The 27,953-nt window shown below is 42.5% G+C and overlaps 1 protein-coding gene across 8 annotated transcripts in view; it reads left to right on the top strand.

Annotated features, from left to right (window-relative positions):
- The window catches only part of NEDD4L (NEDD4 like E3 ubiquitin protein ligase), a 339,262-nt gene that overhangs the window by 194,187 nt on the left and 117,122 nt on the right, over positions 1-27,953 (top strand). For 2 of the 8 annotated variants that reach the window (XM_066247366.1, XM_066247365.1), the window contains exon 1: positions 1,553-2,025. The exons of 5 other annotated variants lie outside the window; for them this stretch is intronic. In XM_066247366.1, the coding sequence (XP_066103463.1) occupies positions 1,849-2,025 (177 nt within the window). In that variant the 5' untranslated portion in view covers positions 1,553-1,848. Of the gene's footprint in view, positions 1-1,548; positions 2,026-27,953 lie in introns of those variants that run through there. One more of the 8 variants, XM_066247367.1, reaches the window with a different exon arrangement.

The following is a 27,953-nucleotide window of genomic DNA, read 5'->3' as shown; positions in this document are numbered from 1 at the left end:
TTGTGTGAGATCAACACACACACACACACACACACACACACACACACACCTTTTAATGAAAAGTGTAGTCGCCAGAGGCCAACCACTAACTAGCAGTGCTGTAAGTTGTGGCCCTGCTCCTTAGCTATTTTGTGACTTATAGATCATGGTCTAATTATTTAGCATTAAAGGGACTCTAATTCCGTGGGGTGTGTAACCGTATTTATAGTATGTTTTATTAGTGTGCATTCCATCCGGGTAGTGTGGCAAAATCATAAATAACAGAAACATAACTCCCGAGGCTTGTGAGAGGGTTTTCCTCGATCCGAGGTGTTTTTACTTGTCATTCGGTCCTGCGGGGAGGTTGGGAAACACCGGGTATGCTGCATGGCCCTGCCAGGGCTCGCCTTGGTTAGAGAGTCCCTGTGTCCCACTCCGCTCGCTCAGAAAGAACTGTCCTGTGAGTGTGATGTGGACAGATTTATAGCAGCATGGCTCGGGCTGTGTTTGCTGCCGTAGTCAGCTGGGAGAGCTCCCTGCTGGGGCCACTCCTGTCTGACGGAAAAAAGCAGCAGCTGGGAAGGTGCTGTTTCAGGCTCTTGCTGTTTAAAAAAAAAATGAGCGAGAGGGGGGAAAACTCCACTAAGTCCACAAGCTGGCATTGGAGGGGGAGACAGCGGTCATGTGGTGCTGGCCACCCTACCCTCTGTCACAGTGCGGATGAGAGCTTTTTGCTCTTATCCAATCATGCCTGGAATGCCGCTCGCCACTTGGGTTATTTCTGCTATCTGTCGCTCTTGGTGCCGCAGTGCTAACGGTTTGGCAGATGGGACGCTTTTTCTTGGAGTTTGTGTCCTGGGTTTTTGACTCCTGGCAGTGCCGGGCGTGTTGTCTCAGCTCGCCCTCTCCCTGCCTGCCCCCCTGGGCACCATGGCCCATCGGCTTCGGTTTCATTTTGGCTCCGGTCGCAGCAACACAGCCCCCGAGTCGGAGATCCTCGACCAGGAGAGAGAAGACGACTTTTTCATGGCATTCCACACGCTGCCTCGGCGGAGCGGCCCGCACCCCTGTGCCCACCGCGCGGCAGGGGACGGCGGCGGGCTGCCGGAGGCGGTGGGCGCGCTCAAGCGCAGCACGTCCATGTTCATCCCGCAGTTGCTGAGCCCCACGGACGCGCGGCCCACCCGCAGCTCCTCCGTACAGATCTCGCTGCAGCGCAAGGCGGCTGACGGGGCCCCAGATGCGTGCGGGCCTCCTGAGGGCCTGGACGGCGATGCGGGCTCGGTGTCTCTGGGCTGCTGCCCGGAGCCCCCCAAGTCCCACACCCCGGAGAGCTCCCCACCCAGGGCCACCAGGTGTCCAGAACCTCAAGTCAATGGCACGTGCGGCCGCCGAGTGCGGGGCCCCGTCGCTGCGGATGGCTGTGAAGAGGCCGAGCCTGTGGCCACCCAGGGACCTGAGGGTGGCGGACTGCGCATCCAGCACCGAGCCTCCAGCGCCGACGTGCGCCAGGTGAGGCTGATGCCCTTCGGGGCCGACGGCCCGGGCGGCCCCTCGGCTCTGGAGCCCAGGCGCTGGTCCCTGCAGCACGTCCCTGATGCTTCTGGGAGTTCTGGGAAGCGGTGCTTTGTCTTCCAGCTGCAGCAGCCGCCACAGGGCGCACTGGGTTTGAGTGGTGACTTCAACTTTGGGTTCACGGGCACGAAGGGGGACAGGTTGGTGCGGTACCCTCGTATCCGGCTGGAGAGGAGCACTTCGTACCCCACGCAGCCCCGAGGGGAGCGCAGCAGCCCCACAGAAGAGCGAGGCCACCTAGGACACCCGGAGACGCCGCCGCGGGGCCGCAGGGTGGCTCCCGAAATCCACAGGATGAATTCCGTGGAAAGGACGTCACAGGGTCAGGGCTGCACATTTAAGATCAGGCAAGATCAAAATGCGGGCCAGCAGCATTTTAGAATTCTTGTGACTCGGGGGCCGGAGGACTCTCACCAGAATCCCGAGGACAGCAACGCCACCAGCCCTGGGTCCACCGTGGCCGGAGCACCGGTAAGTTAGCTTGCATTTCCATGTGGACTGCCAGACAGATCTGATACAAGCCCCAAAATCTTGTTTTGCAGAGTAATTAAAATAAATATCATCCTACTCCCTTCTGGGAGTTTCCTAGCTTCCGGCCAGAGTAACTTAACATTTGGTTGAGTTGTGGGAGCGTGATTTGTGCTTCGGTGTTTGTTGGAGGTTCATGAGGCTAGTTAGCATTTCAGAAAATTTCTGTAGGTTCCCCAAAGTCAAACAGCTCTGTCTGTTTTGAATATTCAAACACCTCTTTCCTTCCCCCCTTCCCCTTCTGAATAAAAGCATTAAAAATTGTATTACTTTAAACCTGCCAGTGCCCCAACTCGATGTTGGAAATGCATTTAAAAGCTGCCCAAATCCTTTCCTTTAAAAATAGTTCTAATGCAGGCCAGAGAATATTGCCAAATACTTGAGACTAGTCTCTTAATAAGTAAATGTAAAGTGTGACCAATTCTTCCTAATGGCCTTTTTCCTGTAGAGGGTTGGTTCTTGTTATATCACGTAGTCTTTTGTTTTTGTTTTGTTTTGGTTTGGTTTTTTGTCCCATTAATACTGAACAAGAGTGGGACAGTATGGCTGATGGACCTATGCTAGGTGAAACTGACTGGGGACTGGTTAATGGTCAGATTGCATGGCCTGCAACTGAACACTGCCCACTTGAGTGTCTAAGCTGGGATGCTGTATATAGACGAGTGATTGCCCTGTCTCCAGCTGTGGAAACAGATGCCCTAGAACCGATTTTGGCTTTTATTGCTCCTGTGTTCTTACTTGTTCCCCTTCAGTGAAATGGAGTACAGAAAGACAGCTGCTGACCCCACGGCTCAGATGATGACTCTGCAGCTTTTGTAGTTTATAGTGGGGTGAGAAGTGTCATCTGTTAGCTTTCTTTTACTAGTAATCATTAGCCATTGATTGCCTTTTTTTTTTTTTTTTTTTTTGAAGAACACACTCTATTTTGAATTGGCACTTTTTGCCCTTGACTTTCATATAATTACTGGTTTGAGGATAGTGATTATAAAATGTCTGGGGGACTCTTTTGGTGTGGGTTTTCATTGTGAATTATGACTTTTCAAAGTGGATGGTGGTGTATGACTGTAGAATAGTATCATCTTTTATTGCTTTATATTGAGAAGTATTTTGGGCCATTCCAGTAAACTTTATCACTGCCCTACCATTGGTTTTCACCACTCTGAAGGGGTTATCAGATACTAAATGCAAATATGGTATCTTTCTTGGTGTTATATAACTGTTCTTTTTATCCCTTCCATGGCCCTTTTCTTTTATTATCCCCAACCCTTTTATTAGGAAATGTTGAAGTGCTTTGTCTTGGACTGAACCAGTACCATTTTTATACAGTGGTTCAGATGTCAATATCATTTTGATATTTTTATAGCTGTTAACCTTCACCCCAAGAAAGCACAATTATGACTACTGTAGGCTTTGCTGGGCATCTGAACACGGACCACTTTGGCACAGGAAAACTGACAAAATGTATTTCCTAAAGTTTTGACAACTATTCATCTGCATCACCAAACTCTTAAATTAACTTTGCAGTTAGATATCGAGGACAAGTGAATTTATTTAATTAGAGTCTCATTTGTCTTGAAGTGTCTAATGTAATTAGGAAATAAACAGAATATACTAAAAATGGTGTGTACCTTACTTTACAAGGGCTATTGTAACTTGCTTACAAGGACTATTAATTACCATGGAAAATAAACTTCTTTACTTTTGGAAATTTAAGATCTACACTAAAGATCTCTCTTTTGGAGATTAAGTTCCTTCTACCACACAGTTTTCATTTTCGTAGGTGTATTTTTGTACCCATACAGTAAATTTGTAAATGGTTGGTAGGAAGCTGGTTTGCTTTTAAGCAAAAAGTTTTTTTTTCTTTAAGAGGCAGCACAACCAAACCTTGTCACATAATGAAACTGCCTGTTCCATTCAGCACTTTGTATGTGTTTCATGTGGGCAGGGTGTCAAGTGCGGGCAGCTGCTGCCACGGCCTTATTATATCTTGAGGGAAAACAGTCACTTGGGCGTCTACAGTCTGGCTGCCACCAAAGCTTTTTTGATGTTTCAAATATCTGCTGCTTCGGTCAGAGGAGCGTTTCATTCCGAGTTTACATGAAAAATTAACTACACTCTATTGCAGTCTGGTTTTTTGAATGCTGTCAAAAATTTTATTTGGGAAAATCACTCAGGATTCCTTTGTCGAAAGTGCTCATATTTCGTAATTTCTACCTTAGACCTATTACCAGGTTAACTTGTTGAGTACTTTTCTGTGCCTCCCAAACATCCTGTCGTAAATAAATCCGAAGTGCACGTGACTCCAAAAAATGTTAACCAGCTAGATTCCGAAGAAAAAAATACATGGGAGCACCCACCCCACCCCGTGCTAACAGAGTTCCCACCCGGCCTGATACCCTCCTTAAAGGAGAACTGGTTCTCACAGTCATCAGTTACAATATTTAAGAGGTCAGCGAACTTTTCAATTTGTGGCATTATTAATAGTCATTTAGTTGTTTTCTTAAAGTCATCTTTGAGGTATTTGGTCTGGTTACGAGCCTCTTAACTGCGTTAGAGTTATTCCAAGGTAGTTGGATCACTGTTTACCAACATTTACGCCCCTTTCAACACGGTTGCATGCAGAGTAACTGCTAGGCTCTGCATTTACGAGCTTCCGGAGCCTGGTTTAATCTCTTCATGTCGTTAAGTGTTTAAGGCCCACTGTACAGATAACACTGCACTAGGTACTTGGACAGTTTCACAGATTGTCTCCTAAGGTAAATGGGGGGGTGCATGGGGGGCAAAGAGACACTTTCTAATACTACTACATATGCTCTAGGGAAGGGAGGGTTCCTTCATCACTCCTCGCCAGGTTCTCTGGACTTGCCCGTGTGCCTCCTCAGTGGACATACACTTCGCAGAATTAGTATAGTAGCCTTTGTGATTAAAAATTCATTTTACTGAACACAAAGGCATATCCAAACCTGTTTTCTTTGGGAGGAATTTTAGATGGACTCTCTTTTAGAAAAGGGTGACGTTACCATACAGAAAATTTTTGACGTTTTTACCCCCTCCCCAATAATTCTATGAATATATGTCTAAAACACCCTTTTTTGAAAAACAAAACCACATTGTCATGGGTAAGAAAAAGAACTAGTATTCCTTTTATTGACTCGGTTTCTGCCTGAATTCTGTCAAGTTTCTCTTCTCCTTGAGTTCAGTAGTAATTTCTCTTAGTGTGGTTCTCTCTGAGAATGTTCCACTATCATGTAGCAAAATTTCAACTGTTTTCAGTGATATCTTCAAAAGTGTAGATAGTGCACTGGGTTGACACTGACATGTGTTTTCATATACAGACAGGACTTGCAGGGAGAGCTCCTGTTTCTAATAGCACTTCAGAATTTGAAAGTGCCTCCATGTATCTCGTGTCATCTATACAGCTAACCCCTTGCAGAAGCATCCTCTCACTCGCCTTCCCGACAACCGTCTAAACTAGCGCTCCTTTACTGTTTCAAATGAAAGTATGTGATATCATCATTCGTTGTGATGGCTACTCTACTATCATAACACTTTGTGTATGTATAGTGGGAATTATAAAACTGTGTGTATCTTTGCACAGTTAAAAAGCCTGCATAGCCAGAAAAGCAGTTTCATGCTTCCTGTGATGTGACATTTTTGCTGAGAATTTTGGAGATGGTAATTTCGCCGGTGCCTTGCAGCACTAGCCTTATGGAGAGAAGGGGACATCTTTGGAGGTCCACAGAGCCAGGCAGTTGGGGGACGCATCCTGAGTGTAACTCCCTGATCAGCGAAAAATGGAGATAAAAATGTCTAGCTCACAGGTTTACGGTGAGTTTTAAACGAGGCTGTGTATGAGGATGTACCTGATGGGTTTTCATGGTGGTTTCTCCCTTCTTAACCAAAAATCTATAATGTACAAATCTTTCTCTGAGGAAGATAATGAGGTTAACTATGAGCAATCAATTTTTAATCAGTGTGGCGTTAGACACAGGGCAACCTGCAAATGTTTACTTGACTAGCTAGCTGTGAGGTCCTTCTGCTGTCATCTACTCGGTCCTGAGTACTTGCCCATCGGGTAACTGGCACCACAGATCCCCAGCACGGCTCTGTGACGGTGCAGTCCCCGAGAAACCCGAATTCATGTGTGAGCTCAAGCACAGTAGAAAAGGACTTTTACTTGTATTTGCTAACTGAGGTATTTTTAATTGATTGATTTTTAGAAAGAAAGGAAAGGGGAAAGGGGGGAAGAGAAACATTCATTTGCTGTTCTACTTAGTTGTGCATTCATTGGTCGCTTCCCCAATGTACCCTGACCAGGGATGGAACCTGCAACCTAGAATTTTAACATTCTGAAACATTTACTTCCTCTGGTATTTCCCACATGTTACAATTTCACCACTTAATTTTGCTATAATGTTTCCAGGAGTTAAGTTTACTTTTACTTTTTATAGGCTGAGGTTTCAGCAATCTAATGTTACCTGTACAAAATTTCCACAGCATGATTTACAAGTGAGGGCTGTATTTGGAAAGAGGCCTTATTAGTTTCTGCATTTTAGAGAATTTTCATAATGCTGCAGCTGCTTCGCTTGCTATGCCGGGAGGCAGAGTTCCTGGGCATTGAAATAAATCTATAATTTATAGCATATGTTAATAAGAAAATTGTTATCTCTATGTGAAAGTTCACAATACCAGAAGAAATTTACTCCATGTCAAAATTACCTTAAAATTTAATAAATGTTGGGTTTCTTTATAGAGTTCATAGTTTGAAGCTAATGGAAACTAGTCTAAATGATAGTCTATTTGTGCAACTTGAAATAAGCAAGCAGATTTTTAAACTACAAGTAATTAACTGCATTTTATTACTGCTGAGATAGATTACTACCCTAAATACAGTGACCTTCTAAAACCTTTTAATAGTACTTCCAAGGCATTTGTAGTAATGAGGGCGTTCACGGTGGTGTTGAAACTGTTGATCTAAGGCGTGAATACCACAATATCTAAGTTTTGACTGTAAATGCCAAAAGCGGCTTGGGAAACCAATCCCGAGCTGTCTGGTGATGGTTCAGAGGTTTAGTGTCCTGCTTGCGACCATGCAGGTCCCTGGATTCACACCTGATAGCTTAACATTCCATATCCCACAGTAGAGAGACCGATGAGGTAGTCTACCTCCTGTGCATACCCAGCTCCAACTTAAAGATTTAAAAGGCCTAAAGGGATAGAGTATTGAAAATTTTAGCTAAAAATAATGTGTTGCAAGAGGTCTGTGATTTTTCTGGGCAAATGGAGATTACTGAAAGACTTTTAGATAATCTTGAATCATTAAGCATCAGGGATGTGTAATGAATAACCTCAATGGAGTTTCCTTTTTAGTTTTTTATTTTCATTTTTTTAACATTTTATTTTATTGATTGATTTTAGGGAGGGAGAGAGAGAGAGAGACAGACAGACAGACAGAGAGAGAGAGACAGGAACATTGGTCTGCTTCTGTATGTGCCCTGATTGGGAATCTAACCAGCAACCTCTGTGCTTCAGAGTTACACTCTAACCAACTGAGCTCTCCGGCCAGGGCTAGAATTTCCTTTTTAAATCACTTGTTTGTTATTCTGTTATGGTTTACTTGAGCAATGCGGGATACAGAGGAATATAAAGTAATAATAATAATAATAAGTGAGTGAAACAAGGTGGCCTGACCATGAGTGGGCTGCAAAGGAAACCTTTGATGTCGTGCCGGGTTTATGCAGTCCTAAAGTGACACTTTGGTGGTCTCTAGGCATGACCACATTTTAACAGGAAGTTGAGCTTTCAGGACAGAGGATGGAGTAGATTGAATTTCAAGAAGCTTGCTTATTATACCCTGGGCATTGTAGAACCATGGACCGTTTTGGTGTAAAGGGAAAGGTCACGAAATGAGAAAGGATCGCAACTTGAGGTGGAAAGAGCCCTTTTTATTCTAGTTGGACAGTTGTTGCTATACTTAGTGTTTAAATACTTTGTATCATCAGTTCCTTTCAGGGCCTGCCCGGACTGCCTATTCTTCTGAAATGATTCTGTGTTTATTTTGGTGTTAAGTATTATGCCATATACTACTGGGTAAGCAGAAAGTGAGGAAATTCCTCTAGGGAGGAAGAGATTAGAATTTCCTCTAGGAAATCTCCCTTTCACAGGTCCTTGGAATTTACACAGCCTTCTATTGTGGTTTAATTTTTTTGAAATCAGGGTGAGTTGAGAGACTTTTACTTCCTCTATATAATGACTTTGAGGGACCTGCTTTGAACATATCATCTTTCATTATGTTGCCTACCTCTTCCTGGGGACTGGGGGGCTGGGATGGGCTAGGTAGGACCTAACTAGGCTTTTTAAATATTTGATGATTCAAATAATTGGGTAGAGTTACAGTGTATATCTAATAACTCACTTCTATCGTGACTCTTCCATCTTCTTAGAGACATTTTCTAGCCTCATAGTAAACCATTCTTCTTTAGAATCTCCCCCACCCCATATTTTAAAACAAATGACTAGGTAATTAACACTTGAAGGAGCAGGGAAAAATTGCTTTGATCCAGATTTTTAAAATTGAATTGAATAGAAAAGTTGAGATGAAGCAGAAATATACTGAAGTGTGTGATTAAGCTTCCAACCAAAAACCTCAGCACCTTATCACTGCAGGAAACTTTGCAGGCCAGGAGTTCAAAACTAGCAGCTCTCTTGAACTTTCCCAAGGAGTTAGCCTGGGGGAGCACTGCCTGCCAGCAACTTGACCCTGGGGCTCTTTTGTATTCTCTTTCTCATGAGTGAAAATGCCTTCAGCTTAGTGCAGTATTTCCCAACCTTTTTTGTGCCATGCCCCACCTTAACCTTTCTAAAATTTTTATGCCCCCCCATGTAACATACATAATTTTTAACATTAAAAAATTGATTTGTTCACTTAAGAAACATAAATGATAGGTTCTAGGAAGAAATCACTATGAAATTGTTAACAAAACACAGTAAGTAAAATTTCAAAACATATAATGAAAAACAGAAATTTAAATTCCAAATAATTTTAATACAGATTTTTCTATATTATTTATTATTTTAATTTAGTGTGATCCTTGCGCTTGATGCTTGCTGCACAGAGATTTTATATTAGGTTCCAGTTTGGTTAGCTTTAGTCTCAAGTCTCCACGTTGTGTTATATCCAGCCGATTTCTTTTTTTTACCAGTAAATCATTTACAGCACTAAATCCACATTCAGCTAAAAATGAAGATGGAAACAGTAGCAATAGTTTTCTTGCACATTTGGTTGAATTTGGGTATTTGATTTCTGTTTCCTCACAAAGCCATGCCATCGCTCCTTTGATATTAAATAAAGCTTTAACTGACTCATCATTTTGCAATTCTGCGAGTTCTTCTTGATACTGCATATTTGATATATCAGACAAATCCACTAACATTGGCTGCATCATCCATGTTGGGAAATCAATTTGTTTTAAATCAGAAAATCTTTCTTTTAAATCAGCCGATAGAATATTCAAATGATTGACAATAACAAGTAAAGCGGTATCAGTTACTTCACATTTTTGGAGCCAATGAAACTGTTTAAAGTTTTTGTTGTTAATATGTTTCTGACATAACTCAATATTGGTAATGAAACCAAATATCTTTGCTTTTGCATCGACAAGAGTTTTATTTGTTCCTTGAAGTTGCTTATTTAATATATTTAGTTTTTCAAAGATATCGGCTAAATAACTCACAAATGCTTTACCATCTATTGTTAACAGATACTTCATTTCAGGGTTGTCACTTAAAAAATCACTAAGAGTATCAAACAGTTCCATAAATCTTCTCAAACAGTTTCCTTTAGATAGCCATCTTACTTCAGTATAAAGTAAAAGTCTCACATGGTCTTCATTTTGTTCTTCACAAAATAGCTTGAAAAGACACTCACGTTTGGCACTAGCTTTAATAGCATTAACACACTTTATTACTGTATGTAATACTTCATTCAGAAGAGGCGAGATGTTTTTAGCTACCAAGTTTTCCCTATGAATAACACAATGCACAAGAATCATTTCTGGATTTGCATCTTTCATCAATTTTAAGCAGCCATTTTTCTTGCCCATCATATTGGGAGCACCATCTGCAGCACAAGTTGTTATATTTTTCATTGGTACATCATTGACATCTAAGTAGTTTTTTAGCTTATTATATATATCTTTGGAGGTAGTGGTGCTTTCTAATCTTTTACAGAACAACATTTCTTCAGCAAAATGTCCTTTATCAATATATCTTATGTAAGTTATCAATACTGCCTCACTTTTTCTCAAAGTTGATTCATCCATTTGCAAGGAGAATTTTCTTGTTTTCAGCTTTTCAATAAGTTGTTTTTCAATATCCTCACTCATTTCGTCTATTCTTCTGCTAACAGTATTGTCACTGAGTGACATAGCTTTTACATCTTTGTCATCTTTTTCAAGAACCGTTTTAAGAAATGCTAATATTGACGGTTTTATTAAATTCCTTCCTATAGTGTGATTTTCTCTAGTTTTAGCGATGAATAATTAAATTTGATAACTAGCCTCAAGAATGCGATTATTAGTTGAAGTATGAGCAGTAAATAGAGACTTTAATGTTCTTTTTTCAAAATTTTTCTTTAAAGTTTTAAAGTAACTCAAATCTGAATTAATATGAGCCCTATGTTTCGCCTTCAAATGCGCCTCAAGACGACCTCGTTTCATTGATTCGTTGGTCAAGCATTGCTGGCATAAAAGACAAAAAGGAATCTGCTCATTGTGAACAGCGGGTATGAACCCAAATTTTAAATATTCCTCCAAATATTGACGAGTTTTTTTCTTGCTTGCACCACTCATTTTACTATGGGCTATAAGAAATAAAAATAAGATCAATTAAAAACTAATATTAAAATGTGTGTTAAAATATATTCAATGTGACATAGAGTAAACGTATACTAAAAATTCATATTTATTTAAATGTATATAACACATTTACTACACTACCACTGCAAATCAAAAGGTATCTATATTTTTTCCACTTGACAAAATTTTCTGGAAAGTTATGCTTCTAAAATTAAAATTGTCGTGCATGCACTATTATAGCCCCAATAATATTTATAAAATATTAGTGCTTTCTAGCCCCGATGCAAGAAGTACTTAATAAAGAGTTTAATATTGATAAAAATAAAATCAAATACTTACCAATTATATCTATACGATATATATGTATATTTATTAAATCAATGAGCTTTTACAACAGTTTTGACTGACACTTATTTCAAATTAACACCAACTGGATGATGTGAAACACTACAGAAGTTGCATGGGCCAATTAGGTGAGAATAACTGCATTGTTTATCGAGTTTTTAAAACGTCCGGGGTTCCCCGCGGCAGACAGCACGCTCCAAGGTGAACCCAGGACAAAGTTTACTTGATGACGCCAATCACCCAGTTGATATTTTGGTCTCGTCAAACAAAATTATACTTAATAATTATTTACCGCAATTATTTAAGAATTGCATTTTTTGTTAAATTTGGCACCGATAACTAGCATTGCATTTAAATGACCTGGGGCAAAAGGATTAAAGTCGTGTCGAGTCCATTTTCAAATTGCCCCCCTTAACTATCGAATTGCCCCCCTGTGGGGCGTGGGCCCCACGTTGGGAAACATCGGTTTAGTGTCTGTTCCTTGTGTATTTACTGATCGTGTCTTCCACTTGAAAAAAAAACAAGATACTAAATTGTAATAGAGGTTAAACATCTTCACATCGATTTTAATGTGTAAGTTGATTTAACCTCTTATTGTTGTAGAAACCATGCTTTCAAAAAAAAAAATCCCAATGCTGTGTTCTATCCATTAACATATATGAGTAGGGTGCCCAGGGGGCACAGCAAAGGACAAAGCAATGAAAAGTTTTATACAAGCATAGGGTACCTACAGGCCTGCCTGTACCCTCAGCTGGAATGACATTAGCAAGAGATGCCCCTGTATTTTGCAATCTGGCATTCTTCTCCAGCTAACGGGTGCAGAAGTCATTTAAAATTTTATATTTATAAATGCATGGATTTGTGAGTTTCAGTTGAAGTTATGTAGGCCTTTCCCTTTCCATTTAAAGATGTGGAATCTGAGAACATTCTTTTTATTTTTTAGAGAGAGAGAGAGACAGAAGTCAGAGAGATGAGAAGCATCAACTTGTAGTTGTGTCACTTTAGTTGTTCACTGATTGCTTTTCATATGTGCCTTGACCGGGACTTCAAGCCAAGCCAGTGACTCCTTGCTTAAGCCAGAGACCTTTGAGCTCAAGCCAGTGACCTCGGGATCATGTCGATGATCCTTAGCTCAAGCTGGCATGCCCACCCTCAAGCCAGTGACTTTAGGGCTTTGAACCTGGGACCTCCACATCCCAGGTCAATGCTCTATTCACTGCACCACCACCAGTCAGGCTGAAAGCTTGTATTTGCAATTACAGTGAATATTTGTTGTATCTCATGGATGTGAAATAGTGATTTTTGAATAATACTGCACATGAAGCACTATACTTCTTGATGTTAGAAACATCAGAAGTTGGGAAGTCTCATCTCTAGAATTTCATTTCAGTAGACAAGATGGCTAAGATGAGGCATACCAGTAGAAGCATTAATTCACACTAGCAGGCACTGTGGAAGTGCTGATACCCAGCACACACTATGGGTGACAGATTGCTTACACGTGGGATAGGGCACTGTGGGTCATGATGGACAGGAGTGAGGTCATGGAGGGGGAGGTTGGAACCGCATCTGGAAAGATGACCAGGGTTTGTCTCAGTAGGTCAGTGGGAGGGGCCTCGTTTGAAAATCTGAAGGTAGTGGTGGCTGCCAGTGATGTGGTTGCTATTTTTGCCCAGAATTTCCTTGATTGTGATTAGCAAGTTTCAACAAATTGCTTTTTATTTTATTTTATTGTATTGTATTGTATTTTTCTGAAGCTGGAAACGGGGAGAGACAGACAGACTCCCGCATGCGCCCAACCGGGATCCACCCGGCACGCCCACCAGGGGGCGACGCTCTGCTCCTCCGGGGCGTCGCTCTGTTGCGACCAGAGCCACTCTAGCGCCTGGGGCAGAGGCCAAGGAGCCATCCCCAGTGCCCGGGCCATCTTTGCTCCAATGGAGCCTCGGCTGGCTGCAGGAGGGGAAGAGAGTCAACAAATTGCTTTTTAATGTGAAATGTTTTTGAAGAACTTTTGGGTGTGGTTAGTGGCATGAAGAACTCCAAGCTTTTCCATTAAACCGAGAGGTAACTTAATTCCTGAATTTCTTCCTTACCTGCCTTCCACTGAGCTGATCTGTGAGCACCTGACCACATGAGACCAGGGACAAAGGAACACCAAGAAAATTCCTTTTATTGAATGGTGGTAGCAGAAATTAAATGGATATCTGTCCACTATTATTGTGCTGGAGGGCCATAACTCAAACTCAAATGAATAAGCTTGCTTTATCAGGGTTGACTCTGTTAGCTCTTTATATATGCAGTGGAGAATTTATCCTGAGGAAGAACGAAAGAAATGAATTACCTAAACGCTTCTTTGCATGTCTTTCTATTTAAAATGACAGTATGTCAGAAAATCCTTACTCTACATTATGATATGGGAAATGTTATATTAATCATATATAGTACATTCACATTTGCATTTAACAACAAATCAGATAAGGAAAATAATCCACATTTCCACCATTCAAATTACCCATGTTTACTTTTATGTGAATACAGTCTTTATGTATTATTTTATTTTTAATTTGTTCATTTTAGAGAGGAAGGAGAGAGAGACAGAGACAGAATGGGGGAGGAGCAGGAAGCATCAACTCCCATATGTACTTTGACCAGGCAAGCCCAGGGTTTCAAACCAGTGACCTCAGTGTTCCAGGTATCCACTGCGCCACTGCAAGTCAGGCTGAATACAGTCTTTAAATAAAATTCATAGTATTGGGTGGGTCTAAAACCTAAAGCAAGCATTAAAGTAAGTTCAAGATTTATCTAAATCTTTCTAAATATAAACTATTTATATAATTTCATATAAAATGTTTCACACCATAGAATAAGAAGCATTAAAATAAATCAGATCTGTGAAGTATATGATACATTCCTAACCTTAGAAGGAAAAAAAGAAATAAATGAAGAAAAGATGGGCAGATTGAGCCACATAAAAGTATTAAGTTTATGAACCAAGAAAAAAATTAACTCAAGAAAACAACAGATTTTTCTAGTATTAATATGATTTTCTCATGTAGTCTGTCTCTTCACTGTCTTTGGATCTTGTTATATACAGTGTGTCAGTAAAGTCATGGTGCACTTTTGACCGGTCACAGGAAAGCAACAAAAGACGACAGAAATGTGAAATCTGCACCAAATAAAAGGAAAACTCTCCCAGTTTCATACCTATTCAGTGCAGTTTGATGTGGGCTCCATTTGTTGCCCTACACACATCCAAACAATAGTGAAGTTCTTGCCACACACGGGGTAAGGACGTCTGGTGTAACAGAGTGAATAACGTCTGTGATTCTCTGTTTTAAGTGATTAATGTCGTGGTGCTTCATTATAAACGTGCCGATAGTCATGTTGCACTTTGGTCACAGATTCGAATTTAGCGAGCCACAGAACATACTGAACTTTCCTCTGTACTGTCCACATCTCGACTGGCATGGCCGTGGGCTGCTCCGCTGTATACACGGTGTTACATCATCATCTGCGCATGCGCACATGCTGCCACATCATCCTACAGAAACTGGGAGGGTTTTCCTTTTATTTGGTGCAGATTTCACATTTCTATCATCTTTTGTTGCTTTCCTGTGACCGGTCAAAAGTGCACCATGACTTTACGGACACACTGTATTTCTGCTAACAGATTCGTATCCATGTTGCAAAGGTTTCAGTGAACACAGACAGTGCTGGGGTTCCCCTTTCTCCTGATTCTCTAACCTCTGCACTGGACCGTACACACACATTGGTGAATCACAAAAAGGGGTTAGCAATAAAGACATAGACGTCCACCCCTCCAAGTTACATCGCTTTGTACCTTTTATCTGACGAAAGTGGTTAAGAACTATAATGCATAAAGTTGGGAGAAGTTGTAGTTCAAAAGAGTATGTTCCAGTTGCTGGTGGTAGTATCCATTGATATGACTTCAGAAAGATTTCCATCCATTTAAGTGTTTCAAAATAGTAAAGCAAATTATAGCTGCTAAAATTCTTGTTTTGAAATATTAGAGTTAACCCAGAAGAAGTTACAAACCTAAGCAGAAGCCTTTAAAAATAGGTTTTCATTTTCTGCTTTTCAAGTAGGTTTACTCTCCATACCATCGCAAAGAGCAGATGGATGGGAAGAAGCTCTAATAAGGTTACTGGCTACTGTTAAAATAATTTGGCGATGTGCAGTTGCACCCGGTGTAAGTTGTTAGATGTTTTGGAAAAGGAATGCTTCCTTAATCTTTCCTTTAATATATTTGTCACCCAGAATTTACAATTTGAAATTTTCTTTTCAGTCAATACATAAATGAAGTAGGTTTCACGTATCATTATTTCTTCTTCTTCTTGTATTTTTCTGAAGTTAGAAGCAGGGAGGCAGACAGACAGACTCCTGCATGCACCTGACCAGGATCCACCTGGCATGCCCACCAGGGGACGATGCTCTGCCCATCTGGGGCATTGCTCCATTGTAACCGGAGCCATTCTAGCACCTGAGGCGGAGGCCATGGAGCCATCTTCAGTGCCTGGGCCAACTTTGCTCCAATGGAGCCTTGGTTGTGGGAGGGGAAGAGAGAGACAGAGAGGACGGAGAGGGGGAGGGGTGGAGAAGCAGATAGGCGCTTCTCCTGTGTGTTCTGGCCGGGAATCAAACCTGGGACTTCCACATGCCAGGCCAACGCTCTACCACTGAGCCAACCGGCCAGGGCCTATTTCTTTTTTGCTAATGAAAACTATAGTCTCACAAGAATATGCTTCCTGAAATTCACACAATTAAGCTCTTTAAAATGTTTCGATTATAATTGTTGAGCATTAATCCCATGAGTTTAGGTGTCCATTGACTTGGAGCTCCATTTGTAATTTACAGGAATTACCCATATTTTATTTTAAAATGAGGTTGCTTACAATCTTATTACACTTTAAATTAAGAAGTAATGTGACCTTAAGCCGTACCTTAACGGTGAAACTAACTGAAACAGTTCCCAAGGGACTGAGACTTCATTCTCCAGGGGGACCACTGAACATGTGGTGTGCTTTTTCTTGCTGGAGAGAGATTTTACCTTACACACAGATTTTGAACTTGTGATGGATGCCTGGAGTTTGGGGCATATGGGAACTTCCTCTGGTCTCAAGAAGCTGATCCTTTTTATTGACAGATGAGACTGATGTCACACGAGGGCAGCCCGTTTTCTGTAATGGTTTACCACTCTCAGCGCTCGCTCCTGGTCTAACACAGGACCACCGAGGCTCCTAGGTGTCCCCCATTCCAGTGCCTTTGTCCTGTCAGAACATTATGGCGAGTACCAAAGCTGGAGTGAACCAGATGGTTATGTGTTTCTGACTCATGGGCTCATAATATTTATTTATACTTTTCTAAAACCTTCCTAGTTTTCATAGCTGGAACTTTTTTGTTGCAGGAACAAATGGGTGGAACTCCCCAGTTGGGCTGCCTGGAGACTGATAAAAATCATTTGTGATGTTGCCAGTGGAGGAGATGATAAACATTTATTAAATGAATCCATGAAGTTACTGCATGCCAGGCAACATTCTAAATTCTGGGTGTATAAGCAATGAGCAAAACCAGAAAACCTCTGACCTCGCGTGGCTTCCATTCTGGTAGTAGGGAGTCAGAGGAACAAAGTAAATAAGTAAAAATACAATATGTAAGATGATGATGAATGCCATGGAGAATAGGGAAGGTGGGTACGGAGCATTGCCAATTTAGGGTTTACACAGAGAAGCCAACGAGGGCCTCCCTGGATGGCTATCGATGAACAAACCATGCCAGGCAGATAGCTGGGAGCAAATTGTTCTAGAGAGAAGGAAGAACAGTGCAAAGGCCTTGAGGTCCAAGGGCGCCTGCAGAATGGGAAGAACAGCATGGAGATGACCATGGCTGAAAGGGGCACCCAAGGATGAGATGTGTGGATTTGGAAAACAGGATAGTCGTGAGGATGGACAGAGCGTGGAGGGCCACTTCTAGGCACAGGGGATGGAAGGCTCGGGTGAGCGGGGGTCGAGCAAGGGAGTGCCGAGATCTCATTTGTGTCTTCATGGGCAACACTGACTCTTGTCCTGAGACGGCAAGGCAGGAGAGGGGAGGCCACTGGAGTAGTGCATGTCACCGTAGAGGTGGTAGAGCCCAGTCTCGGGTCTGTGTTGCTGTCCCTCTGCACAGATTTATTCTTTCAAATACTAGGGACAGTTAGTGATTCTTCTCAGGAGTTAGTCTAACCTTAGTACTTAAATTGTCATTTTCACATTGCAGTGCCTAGAAAATGAGAAGCTTTCCTTCTCCTTAACAAAGTGATTTTTCAAGATGCTTTCTGCTGCCTGTGTCATGCCAGGGCGTGGGCGGGTTTATTTTTGCAGTTTTGCACCAGAGAGTCTGCTTCTGATTTGCAGAGTGCATTTATTATAAGGCATATTGTCCATTGATGAGTAACGTGTGGGCTACAAAGCAGATACACAGCTTTTAAAATGGCTCATTTACCCTGCAAACCTCACCCCTGGAGAGAGGCAGGCCCTTCAGAATCATCCGGGAGCAGGGGTTTTTTGCATCCGTTTTCCCCAATTTCTGAGGTCATTGTTTTTTTGCCCTCTGGGTTATCATGTTTTCTTGGTGGGCTGAGGACTTGAAATAGAGGGACACAATCTCAGTTCACAGAGAAGACTCGAGATGGGGAGAGAATTTTAGGTTGCTGCTAAGGAGATGCGTGCTCCTTTGTCTCAGCTACTGAAAACGTCCCTCATGTTGTGGGTTGAAATTCTGGATGTCCTGCCTTTGCCCTGACGTTCTACATGGATCGTAACATGGCCACAGCTAGTCCACCCTTGTTTCTTTGACCAACTAGGGCAGGGGTAGTCAACCTTTTTATACCTATCGCCCACCTTTGTATCTCTGTTAGTAGTAAAATTTTCTAACCGCCCACCAGTTCCACAGTAATGGTGATTTATAAAGTAGGGAAGTAACTCTACTTTTAAAATTTATAAAGCAGAGTTACAGCAAGTTAAAGCATATAATAATAATTACTTACCAAGTACTTTATGTCGGATTTTCGCTAAGTTTGGCAGAATAAATCTTTATAAAACAACTTACTATAGTTAAATCTATCTTTTTATTTATACTTTGGTTGCTCCGCTACTGCCCACCATGAAAGCTAGAATGCCCCCTAGTGGGCGGTAGGGACCAGGCTGACTACCACTGGGCTAGGCATGGGCAGAGGTCCTGGGTCTGGTGGAGCCGATGAAGTCCTCCATGAGTGGAAAGTTCCATTCGAGGGCGTTCTCTCCGTTTCAGCCATGAAAGGGTCACGGGCAGGGTATGGCCTGAAGTGGTTCAGAGCCACCTCCCTGATGGAGTCCAGCCCTGCAATCCCAGTGATCACTGCTCCCCGAAACCTCAATGCTGATGGCTTTTCCTTTTGAGCGGGTTTCTTATTTTGTCTAATATGTTGCAATCTTCACTCAGCGGCCAGGTGGCATCTGATGGAATGCTGGTGTGCGTTGCCAAGGAAAACAGATGCAGGAAGATTTGGATGAGGTTGGGGGAGAAGACAGGGAGGCGGTGGAGGGCGGGGAGCTGGTGGGTAGGTTGTGTTGGAGGTCTGGGTGGGACTAAACAGTGATGGTCTGTAGCACTGAGGTATAGAGTTTACTAAGTCATTGCTTTACAACTCGCAGAAAATCATCCCGGTAAGAAATTCATGAAAGTGTTTCCAAGCCCCCGGAATGCCTCTTTTTCATTTCCCACTCTGCATTCGGACTGGTATTTAAATGGTTCAATACACCTAAAAGAATTAAGTAGTATTAGCGTTCTGCCCAATGCAAGCCACTGGTCATTGGCTATTTTAACTTATTGTTCTTTCTGCCTAGTACTAGACTGGCTTTCAGTGGAATAGAATCTGCTGAGGAGAACGCAGACTGGATGAAAAGAATTTCACTGATTCTGATTTTCCAGCTCGCTGAAGGAACCCATGGCCAGGAATGGATTTATTGATTATAAGGTGCGGGGAGCGTGGTACCCAGGGATTCTGCTGTGACAACTAGCTTAAGAAGTTAATGCTGATGACAACCTAAATCTCGATTTGGTTAATAACCCTTGCTATAAATACTGATTTAGTGCATTTATTCTCCGTGTTCTCCCTTCATCACCCCAAAATATGCATTTTGTTTGTTTTTGCCATGGCTTTTGCTGGAGGTGGGGGTGCCTTGTGTGGCTCCATCGTCCGCAGAATAGATTTCCATGAGGACAAATCTGTACAGTACTTGTGTATCGAGAGCTACAGAGTGTTCCGATCGAATATTTGTGATGTATATGGAAAAAAGCTTATCTTCCAGAATAGCTCAGAAATGAAAAGAATAATTTTCCCCTCAGTTTCCAACTGCAAGTCATAGTGAAAGTGGATTCCAATTCTTGACTGGCGAGACCGGTCCGTCCTGTTATATCTTATGCACAAATACCATTTTGCTCCAGCTAATCAAAGTATCTTCCTTCTATAGAGATTAACTGTGTGCATTTTTGGGTGGCTTTTGAAAACTCTGCTTCTTGAAAGTGTCCATTTGTCAAATTTTCATGAGTTTCAAAGACTTGGTAATAGGCGGTTTCTTCCTGAGAGTATTCAAAGCAAAATATTAAAAATGCAAAAGGCTGAAAAGGTTACCGGAGCCAACATCTCATTTTTTAAACAGGAAAGTGCAGTGGCTTACTCAAGGGCAAACAGGAAGGGGGGGCAGAGCTTGGATATCAGGTGGCTGATGCCCAAACCACTGTGTCTGCTAACCCAGCATTCCTCTTACACCACAGGCAGCCTCTTTCCATTGCGCTTCCCTTCATGATTCCTCACAGATGTTGATTTTGTTTTTTAACAAATGGAAGGCAAGCTCTCCTCCCCAAACCAGCAAAAAAAAAAAAAAAAGACACCTCACTTGATTACGATGCTCTAGAGCCAAATTTGCCATATCTCCATGATATGCCTGCTAGAGCTAAACCTTGGCCATCTGGAGCCTTGCACATGAACTGCCCGAGGACAGATCTCACTCTTGCTCTCTTTCATGCCTTCTTAAGAGCATGTTTCAACAATATTTTTTTGATTCACTGTTATCTTCATAGCCACCAATTATTGTATATTCTAGTCATTCTTTTTTTTTTTTTCCTTAAGTGAGAAGCAGGAGGCAGAGAGACAGACTCCCACATCCACCTGGACTGGAATCCACTCAGCAAGCCCCCTACCAGGCAATGCTCTGCCCATCTGGGGCTGTTGCTCTGTTGCTCAGCAACTGAGCTATTTTAGTGCTGGAGGTGAGGCCCTGGAGCCATCCTCAGCATCAGGGTTAACTTGCTTTAATGAAGCCATAGCTGTGGGAGGAGAAGAGAGAGAAAGAGACAGAGAGAGAGAAGGAAGGGCGGGAGTGGAGAAGCAGATGGTCGCCTTTCCTGTGGTGTGCCCTGAACAGGAATTGAACCTGAGATATCCACACACCAGGCCAACGCTCAACCACTGAGCCAACCAGCCCCAGCCTATTCTAGTCATTCTTTATATGAGTAAACATTTGTTAATGATGCTATACAGGACTGATAAAGTATATAATACACTTTTCTTCATCATTAAGGTTCTCAGGACATGCATGAGTTTTGAGAAATTGGCTGCTGCTTTTTGATTTCTCATTTCTCTTGCTAATCAATGACCACTTCTTTTGGCTGTGTCATGACCCACCACCCTAATATAACTTGCTGCTTCTGATCGGCTAAGGACTTAGAAGGTGTCTTGGGTAAGCTTGTTAGGCTTGTTCCTAAAGTGAGACTCAGTAGGCTGGGAGTGAGGATTGGGCTTGTTCTTCTTGAATAGAGTGTGTATGGTCTGTCCTTGGTCTTTCTCCCCCATCCCTTTACCTCGTATACTTTCCTTTGTCCTCTTGGAGCACGTCGGGAATCAGATTGTTATAAGATTTAAGTTTAAGAATTCAGTGGGATAATATACGCCAGCTGTCTAGCATCGTTCCTGGCACATTAGTGCTTAATAAATGTTAGCTGTTTTTATTATTGTTCCCTCTGAAGGAGAAGGTGGAAATTCTTCACAGATGTTTAGGGGTTGGATATGCGGCCAACCTGTCAGCGGAATTTAGATCAGCAAACACATTTTTAGTTCATCTTAATTTTTTATTGCTCTCTGGCTTTTGTCCTTTTCCACTTAGGGTTAATGAATTTTCTACTGCATGGAAGAACCGTGGTGGTGGGAGGGTGGAATCAATAAAAAGAATTCTTAAAAAAGATTTTATGATTCACTCGAGAACCAGGTGTCAGCAACTTTTAGTTTTAGGACTTTCAGTTAAAAGAACTTTACAGGCTTCGGTGGTTTATTCTCATTTTTAAAGGCCAAACCAAGATGACTTTTTGAATTCTTTTCTTTCTTTCCTTGCATGTATTTCTGAAAAAGTTTTTTCTGATTTCCTAAAAAACAGTTAAATTATGAAATCCCAAACAGAGTTTCATAATTTAAAAGTTACCCTTTAGATCTCTGTAAATTATGAAAACCAAATTTTAAGCCAAGATGTACGGCTGATTATAGATCAATCATTTTATCAATAGTGACGTATTTGCAAATACAAATTGTGCATTTTGCTTATTGAGTAGGTTATGAAAATGTAGGAATTGAGTGAGTAGTTTCCCTAATTGATTATCATGTTTGTTTGATAATAAAGATATTGAGGCCCTGGCCGGTTGGCTCAGTGGTAGAGCGTTGGCCTGGCGTGCAGGAGTCCTGGGTTCGATTCCCGGCCAGGGCACACAGGAGAGGCGTCCATCTGCTTCTCCACCCCTCCCCCTCTCCTTCCTCTCTGTCTCTCTCTTCCCCTCCTGCAGCGAGGCTCCATTGGAGCAAAGATGGCCCTGGCTCTGGGGATGGCTCTGTGGCCTCTGCCTCAGGCACTGGAATGGCTCTGGACGCAACAGAGTGACACCCCAGAGGGGCAAAGCATCGCCCCCTGTTGGGCATGCCGGGTGGATCCCGGTCGGGCGCATGTGGGAATCTGTCTGACTGCCTCCCCGTTTCCAGCTTTGGAAAAATGAAAAAAAAATAATAACCCTTTATTTTTCTTTTTGTTTATATTCTCCTCTTCACACTGAATGTACTTCTCTCTGATCTAATCTCTACACTTCAAGCGTCTATTAATAAAGTGTGTGTAAAGAATTGAAATGAGATTGTCAGCAAATTACAACTTCAAACCTAAACTGCAGTTTGTTGTGGATTGGACATCATCCTTGGTGTAGAAGATATATTCCAAATTCATGAAAAATATGCAAATTTCATTACTTTTGACTTTATATATATATATTAAACTTTCCTTGTATACTTTTAAGATACTTAAAATGTTATTTTATTAGATCATGGATAGTTTTTCTCACCTGGCTTATTTTTACTTGCATGAAGATTTTAAAATATTAAATTTATTAGCAATTAGAGACTAGAAAATGAATCTTTACTGATTACATAGTAAATATAAAGGAATATTTATTCCTAAACCCCACTCAGTAGGTAATAGCTGTGAACTAAGCTTCCATTCAATGTTAAACCTGGCAGTAAATCAATATTATTTCATTCAGCCTCCCCCCATTCAATGAAAAAGATTAAATTAAACCCAGAGGAGTTATATGATTTACCTGCTGTTGCTACTATTATAAACATGAAGGCAGTGAGGACAAGTGGCCCTTCTGTGAATTTCTTTTACATTTCCAGTTCTGTCCTAGAGATGCAAGTATTAAATGAGAGACATGGCCACTGCTCATGGGAGACTTACTATGCTCCAGCTTTTGTAGTTATTATAAATAGTAAAAAGGGATACTAGTATATACATATACATAGTACTGCTCTTAGAAGGCCATGTTCCAGCGATTGTAGTTAATATGAGTAGTAAAAAGATACTGGTATTTTAAGATACTAATGCAGATGTATTTTCGTAAGTATGCCAAAGGAATTAAACAGGAAGCTGAGGCAGAGAAAAGAAGAGGGAGGCCAGCTTGAAGAAGGGTAAACCCCTCTCGAGCTGACTGTAAGCAGAGGCCGGATGCACGAGGAGGGAACAGTGTGAGCCATGTGGGTGGAAGAGCAGTTCAGGGAGCAGGGACCCTGAACACAGAGGTTTGCATTGTGAAAAGGGTTGAAGGTGTTGGAGGAACTGAAACTGGGAGGCGAAAGCATAGTGAGTGAAGGGGTTTGTGTCCACGGTGACTTGAAAGATGTGCAGGGCCTCCTGGATCATCCCCATCATAGAGTATGTCCACCTGTCTAATTGTAACTAACATGGAGGCCCCTTAGTAGATTAAAATACTTGAAGTAACTCAGCACCTTTGGCGCCCAGGAAAATAAAGTTGGTATCTTAAAAAAGTATAAATCATCTGACTTTCTAAGAGGAAAAACAAAAATTAGTATCTAATATCACCTGTGAGATTTCAAAAGGGATCCCTTTCTCTCAAAAATGACAGGAAGCCACTTTTTGTTTCCTTTTCAAAATTCCATGCCATGTACTCACCTGCTGAGACATCATCCAGGCCGTGCAGGCTGCACTGTGGGCGAGGGCATCAGGATTTCTTAACATGCTTTTAAACTCATCTTCACTTTTGAAACCTCTGGCAGAGAAGTTTCAGCTGTTTTTGTTGAGTTCTTGTTCATTTTCTGGGCACAACTAATTGTCTAGCATGCCACAGTATGTGGCCGTTGACAACTGAGTGTTGTCATGTAAGGCTTTGTGACCACGTAACACATTAGACAAATGTGCTTCTCTATCCAGTGAGCTCTAACTTGCAAGTTCTTCATTCAAACCCAAAGGGAAGGCTGTGTGAACTTCAGTGCAATTTTTAGATCTGGCCCTGAAACCATCATAGTTAGCGTTCCTGTCAGCATGTCCTTCGCAGGTAAACATGGGAAGACTGTGGCAGAGTGAGGGTGCATACGTTCCCATCCTTCCCCATCAAGAGGCAGAAGGTATTGCCCCTCCCCTTGGGCCTGCGCTGGCCAGCGAAGGCGTCGGCCGTGATGCTGCTGGGCTAGTTCTATACTTAGCCTTTAAGGACTCTGCCTTCAGCATCCTGCCTTTTGGGAATGTGCGTTTTTAGGATCTAAGTGCCACGTATAGAAGCTCAAGTTAGCCCTGACTGGATAGCTTGGTTGGTTGTAGTTCTGATGCGCAGAGGTTGCCAGTTCAGTTCCGGATTGGACACATGTGGGAACAGATCGATGTTTCTGTCTCTCTCTCTTACTATCCCTTCCTCTCTCTTTAAAAATCAATCAGTAAACGTTTTAAAAAGTAACTCAAGTTAGTCACATAGCAGTTCCAGCTGTTGAGCCCCCTTCCCCCACCCCCAAAGTGCCAGACGAGTAAAGGAAGCCTTGGGCATTTCAGCGCCGGTCACCATCAGGTCACAGCACTGAAGACCACAGGATGCCCAGTATGTGTACCGACTCCCGAGAGACAGGAAAGGGCTGCTGTTGTTTTAAGCCTGAGGTTTTGGAGTGGTTTGTTAGCAACAGATAATCAAAAGAGACAGTGTCCTTCATATTCAGTCCGGGGGAATCTGAACTTGGCTTGTCGTCCCGAGCCGCATCCTGTAGGTAACTGCTGAAGTGCTTGGACAGCTGTTTTCCCGGAAGCTGGAGGAGGGAAGCTGCGCTCAGGATGGGATGGGCAGACCAAATCTTAGTTCAGGGAGGCACTTGGCGTAGACAGCTGAGAAACAACTGCCGTGGCCCAAAGGAGTAGAAAGAGTGGGTGTTCTGCTATCAGGAGTGGAATTATGCAACTTGAAGGAAAGAGGTCGTTTAAGGAAATTTATCATACACTTAGAGGTTGCAGAAAGAGAGGCATTGTTGGACTAGGTCTGCGTGAAGGTCCAGTTCTTTGTTCTGGTTTAATAGGTGGGTAGTGAAGGACTGCTCCCAAACAATAAATGAAGAATGCTTTGATATGGGGTGGTAGTCTCAGTCTTCCTCTCTCTGGAGTGCTAGTGCATTTCAGTGTCCACTACAAGGTAATTTACTGCTGCCTGCAGGTCTTTGTAGCCGTAGCACTGATACAGTGGATTTTTTTTTTTACATAGTAGGTATTTAATAAGAGAGATCCATTTAGTTTGCTTGGTAATTTGATTCATGTTAGATGCGTTTTAACTAAGGTTGCTAAGGTTTCTCCAAGGCAAAATCTGTTACTCTGTTTAAAGTCATAACAAACAGCATCAGTCACAAATCATACCTACACACTTTAATGGAGTTTCTCCCTGTCATGTGATTAACCACCTACATACACATGCACTCACATACACGCGCACACACACCTACAGAGCTCAGACCAAGAACAATTTTGTTTTTCCTGTGCCTTGAGTAGTTTGCAGAGACACACAACTCCAGTGATATGTCCTCAGCGCGACGGTGTGTGAAGCCTGGCAGCTGTGACAGTCCTTCTCCTGGCCATGGCCTTAGTCACCTACTTACACGTATGGGGGCTGCAGATGACACCAGTTTTTCTGTAACTGTGGCTTCAGCCACCCTGGGGCCACACCCTCGCCTTTACCTGACCCCAGGAGGAAGGTGGAATGGATGAGGGCAGGAAACATGGAAAAAGCAGGGACTCACAACTCTGGCTGCACATTAGAATGCCCTGTGGGCAGCTGATGTCAACAGGGACAGAGTCTCAGCTTGTCTGTCATCTTTGGTGCTGTGTGGATGCACGCCAGCAGGAACAACTGGTCGGTTTAAGTCTTTGGCCTCTGTTGACACTTTTTAATACTAATGTTTTGTTAAAAATTCTTGTTCAAGTCAGTAAGCAAGAAAAAAACGATTATCAAATACCAGCTTTGTGTTTAGGTTTTGTTTACAGTTTTAAAAATAGCCTGCTGGAGTGTATTAAATAAAACACTCGATTTTAATGTCCTTTTTCTGCCCTGGACTGGTTCTGTGACCCTTGGACATTTCACTTTTTTGAACCCCATTTCCTTATTTATCACATAACAGCATTTTGTGTGAGTATGTCTGTAAGGAATAAATGAAATAACTTTAAGAGCTATGTAAATGCTAATATGTTTCACAAGTGTGGTTGATTATATCATTATTATTATCAATAAAATGCTGGCCAGAAAAAGTTAATACATAGGTCCCCCCCCAAGACGATTTAAGAAGGATGTTAGGTTTAAGCAATTAAGGAAGCCACATGACCTAATGAACGAAGTGTCTGATTTGAACTGTGCACATGGCTGGGCCCTAGGTATATAATTGCCGGAATGTGTTGGGTGTCCATGGTTACGAACTTCAGCACAAGGGTACGAAGGCTTCTGTTTGAGTAGACCATGTCCTTCTGCTGATCAGATGTTTCTGGGTACAGAGACTTTGCTTTTTCCCCTGGAGAGTATTTATTTCTTAATGCCAGGCTCCAGTCTGGCTCTGCTCCCTGGGCTTTTCTCTTGCCAGACACACAGCCAGGTCAGAAGGAGGACTGATGGCAGGTCTCTGAGGAGGAGAAGGAAAGGGACTGGGGTTGTGGAAGGGGAAGCCTGTTAGCTTTGGCTTCTCTGGGCCCATGTTACACTGGGGGCTTTCATCTGAAGGCTGTGATCATGTGGGGCCCTCCTGGGAGGGGGTGGGAGTGGAGAAGCATTAAGAACAGGAACGAGGCCCTGGCCAGTTGGCTCAGTGGTAGAGCGTCGGCCTGGCGTGCAGAAGTCCCGGGTTCGATTCCCGGCCAGGGCACACAGGAGAAGCGCCCATCGGCTTCTCCATCCCTCCCCCTCTCCTTCCTCTCTGTCTCTCTCTTCCCCTCCCGCAGCGAGACTCCATTGGATCAAAGATGGCCCGGGCGCTGGGGATGGCTCCTTAGCTTCTGCCCCAGGTGCTAGAGTGGCTCTGGTCGCAACAGAGCGACGCCCCGGAGGGGCAGAGCATCGCCCCCTGGTGGGCAGAGCGTCACCCCTTGGTGGGCGTGCCGGGTGGATCCTAGTCAGGCGCATGCGGGAGTCTGTCTGACTGTCTCTCCCCGTTTCCAGCGTCAGAAAAATACAAAAAAAAAAAAAAAAAAAAAAAGAACAGGAAAGAAAAGAATATGCTTTGGTGAAAATGTAAGCAACAAAGAAAACGGATGTTAATTCTAGAGTAGTCCTTGAGACACAGAGAAAGGCAAGTTGCAGCTGAACGTCAGGAGCACAGTTCCTCGGGTAGAACGGAGAGGAGTGTATGTGAAAAGAAAGGTTGTTGACCCAGCATCTTGTCATGTGGTAGATCTCGACCTATAGCTGTGGCCGTCCCTATTCAACAGGTAGTTAATAGGTAGTCTCCAATAGGTTGTTAATTGCTGGCGAGGTCACGGGTGACATTGCACTTTTTGGCTTGCTTCTCAGTGGGCATAAGTGGATTAATTAAACCCTGTGGTTTCTAAGGTACTGCAAACATCTGCCTAATTTTGTTTTTATTATTTTTAACCTTTAACAAAACTATGAAGATCGGTATCATGAATTTAAACACAGAAAATGTGTAATGATAAAATATGAGCGAATACGTTTTATATTTTGAGAATTTATATATGCTGTTTGAAATACATTGTTGTAATCTGTTAGCTGACTTTTAACTACGTCTTGATCCTAACTGGCTGGGTTGGCTGGGTAGGCTATGGCCAAAACCTGCAG

This window comes from Saccopteryx bilineata, chromosome 11 (assembly GCF_036850765.1).
Source record: "Saccopteryx bilineata isolate mSacBil1 chromosome 11, mSacBil1_pri_phased_curated, whole genome shotgun sequence".
In the NCBI taxonomy this organism is placed as follows: Eukaryota; Metazoa; Chordata; class Mammalia; order Chiroptera; family Emballonuridae; genus Saccopteryx; species Saccopteryx bilineata.
The sequence above is the reverse complement of the archived record's forward strand: the minus strand, read 5'-3'. Positions and strand labels throughout refer to the sequence as shown.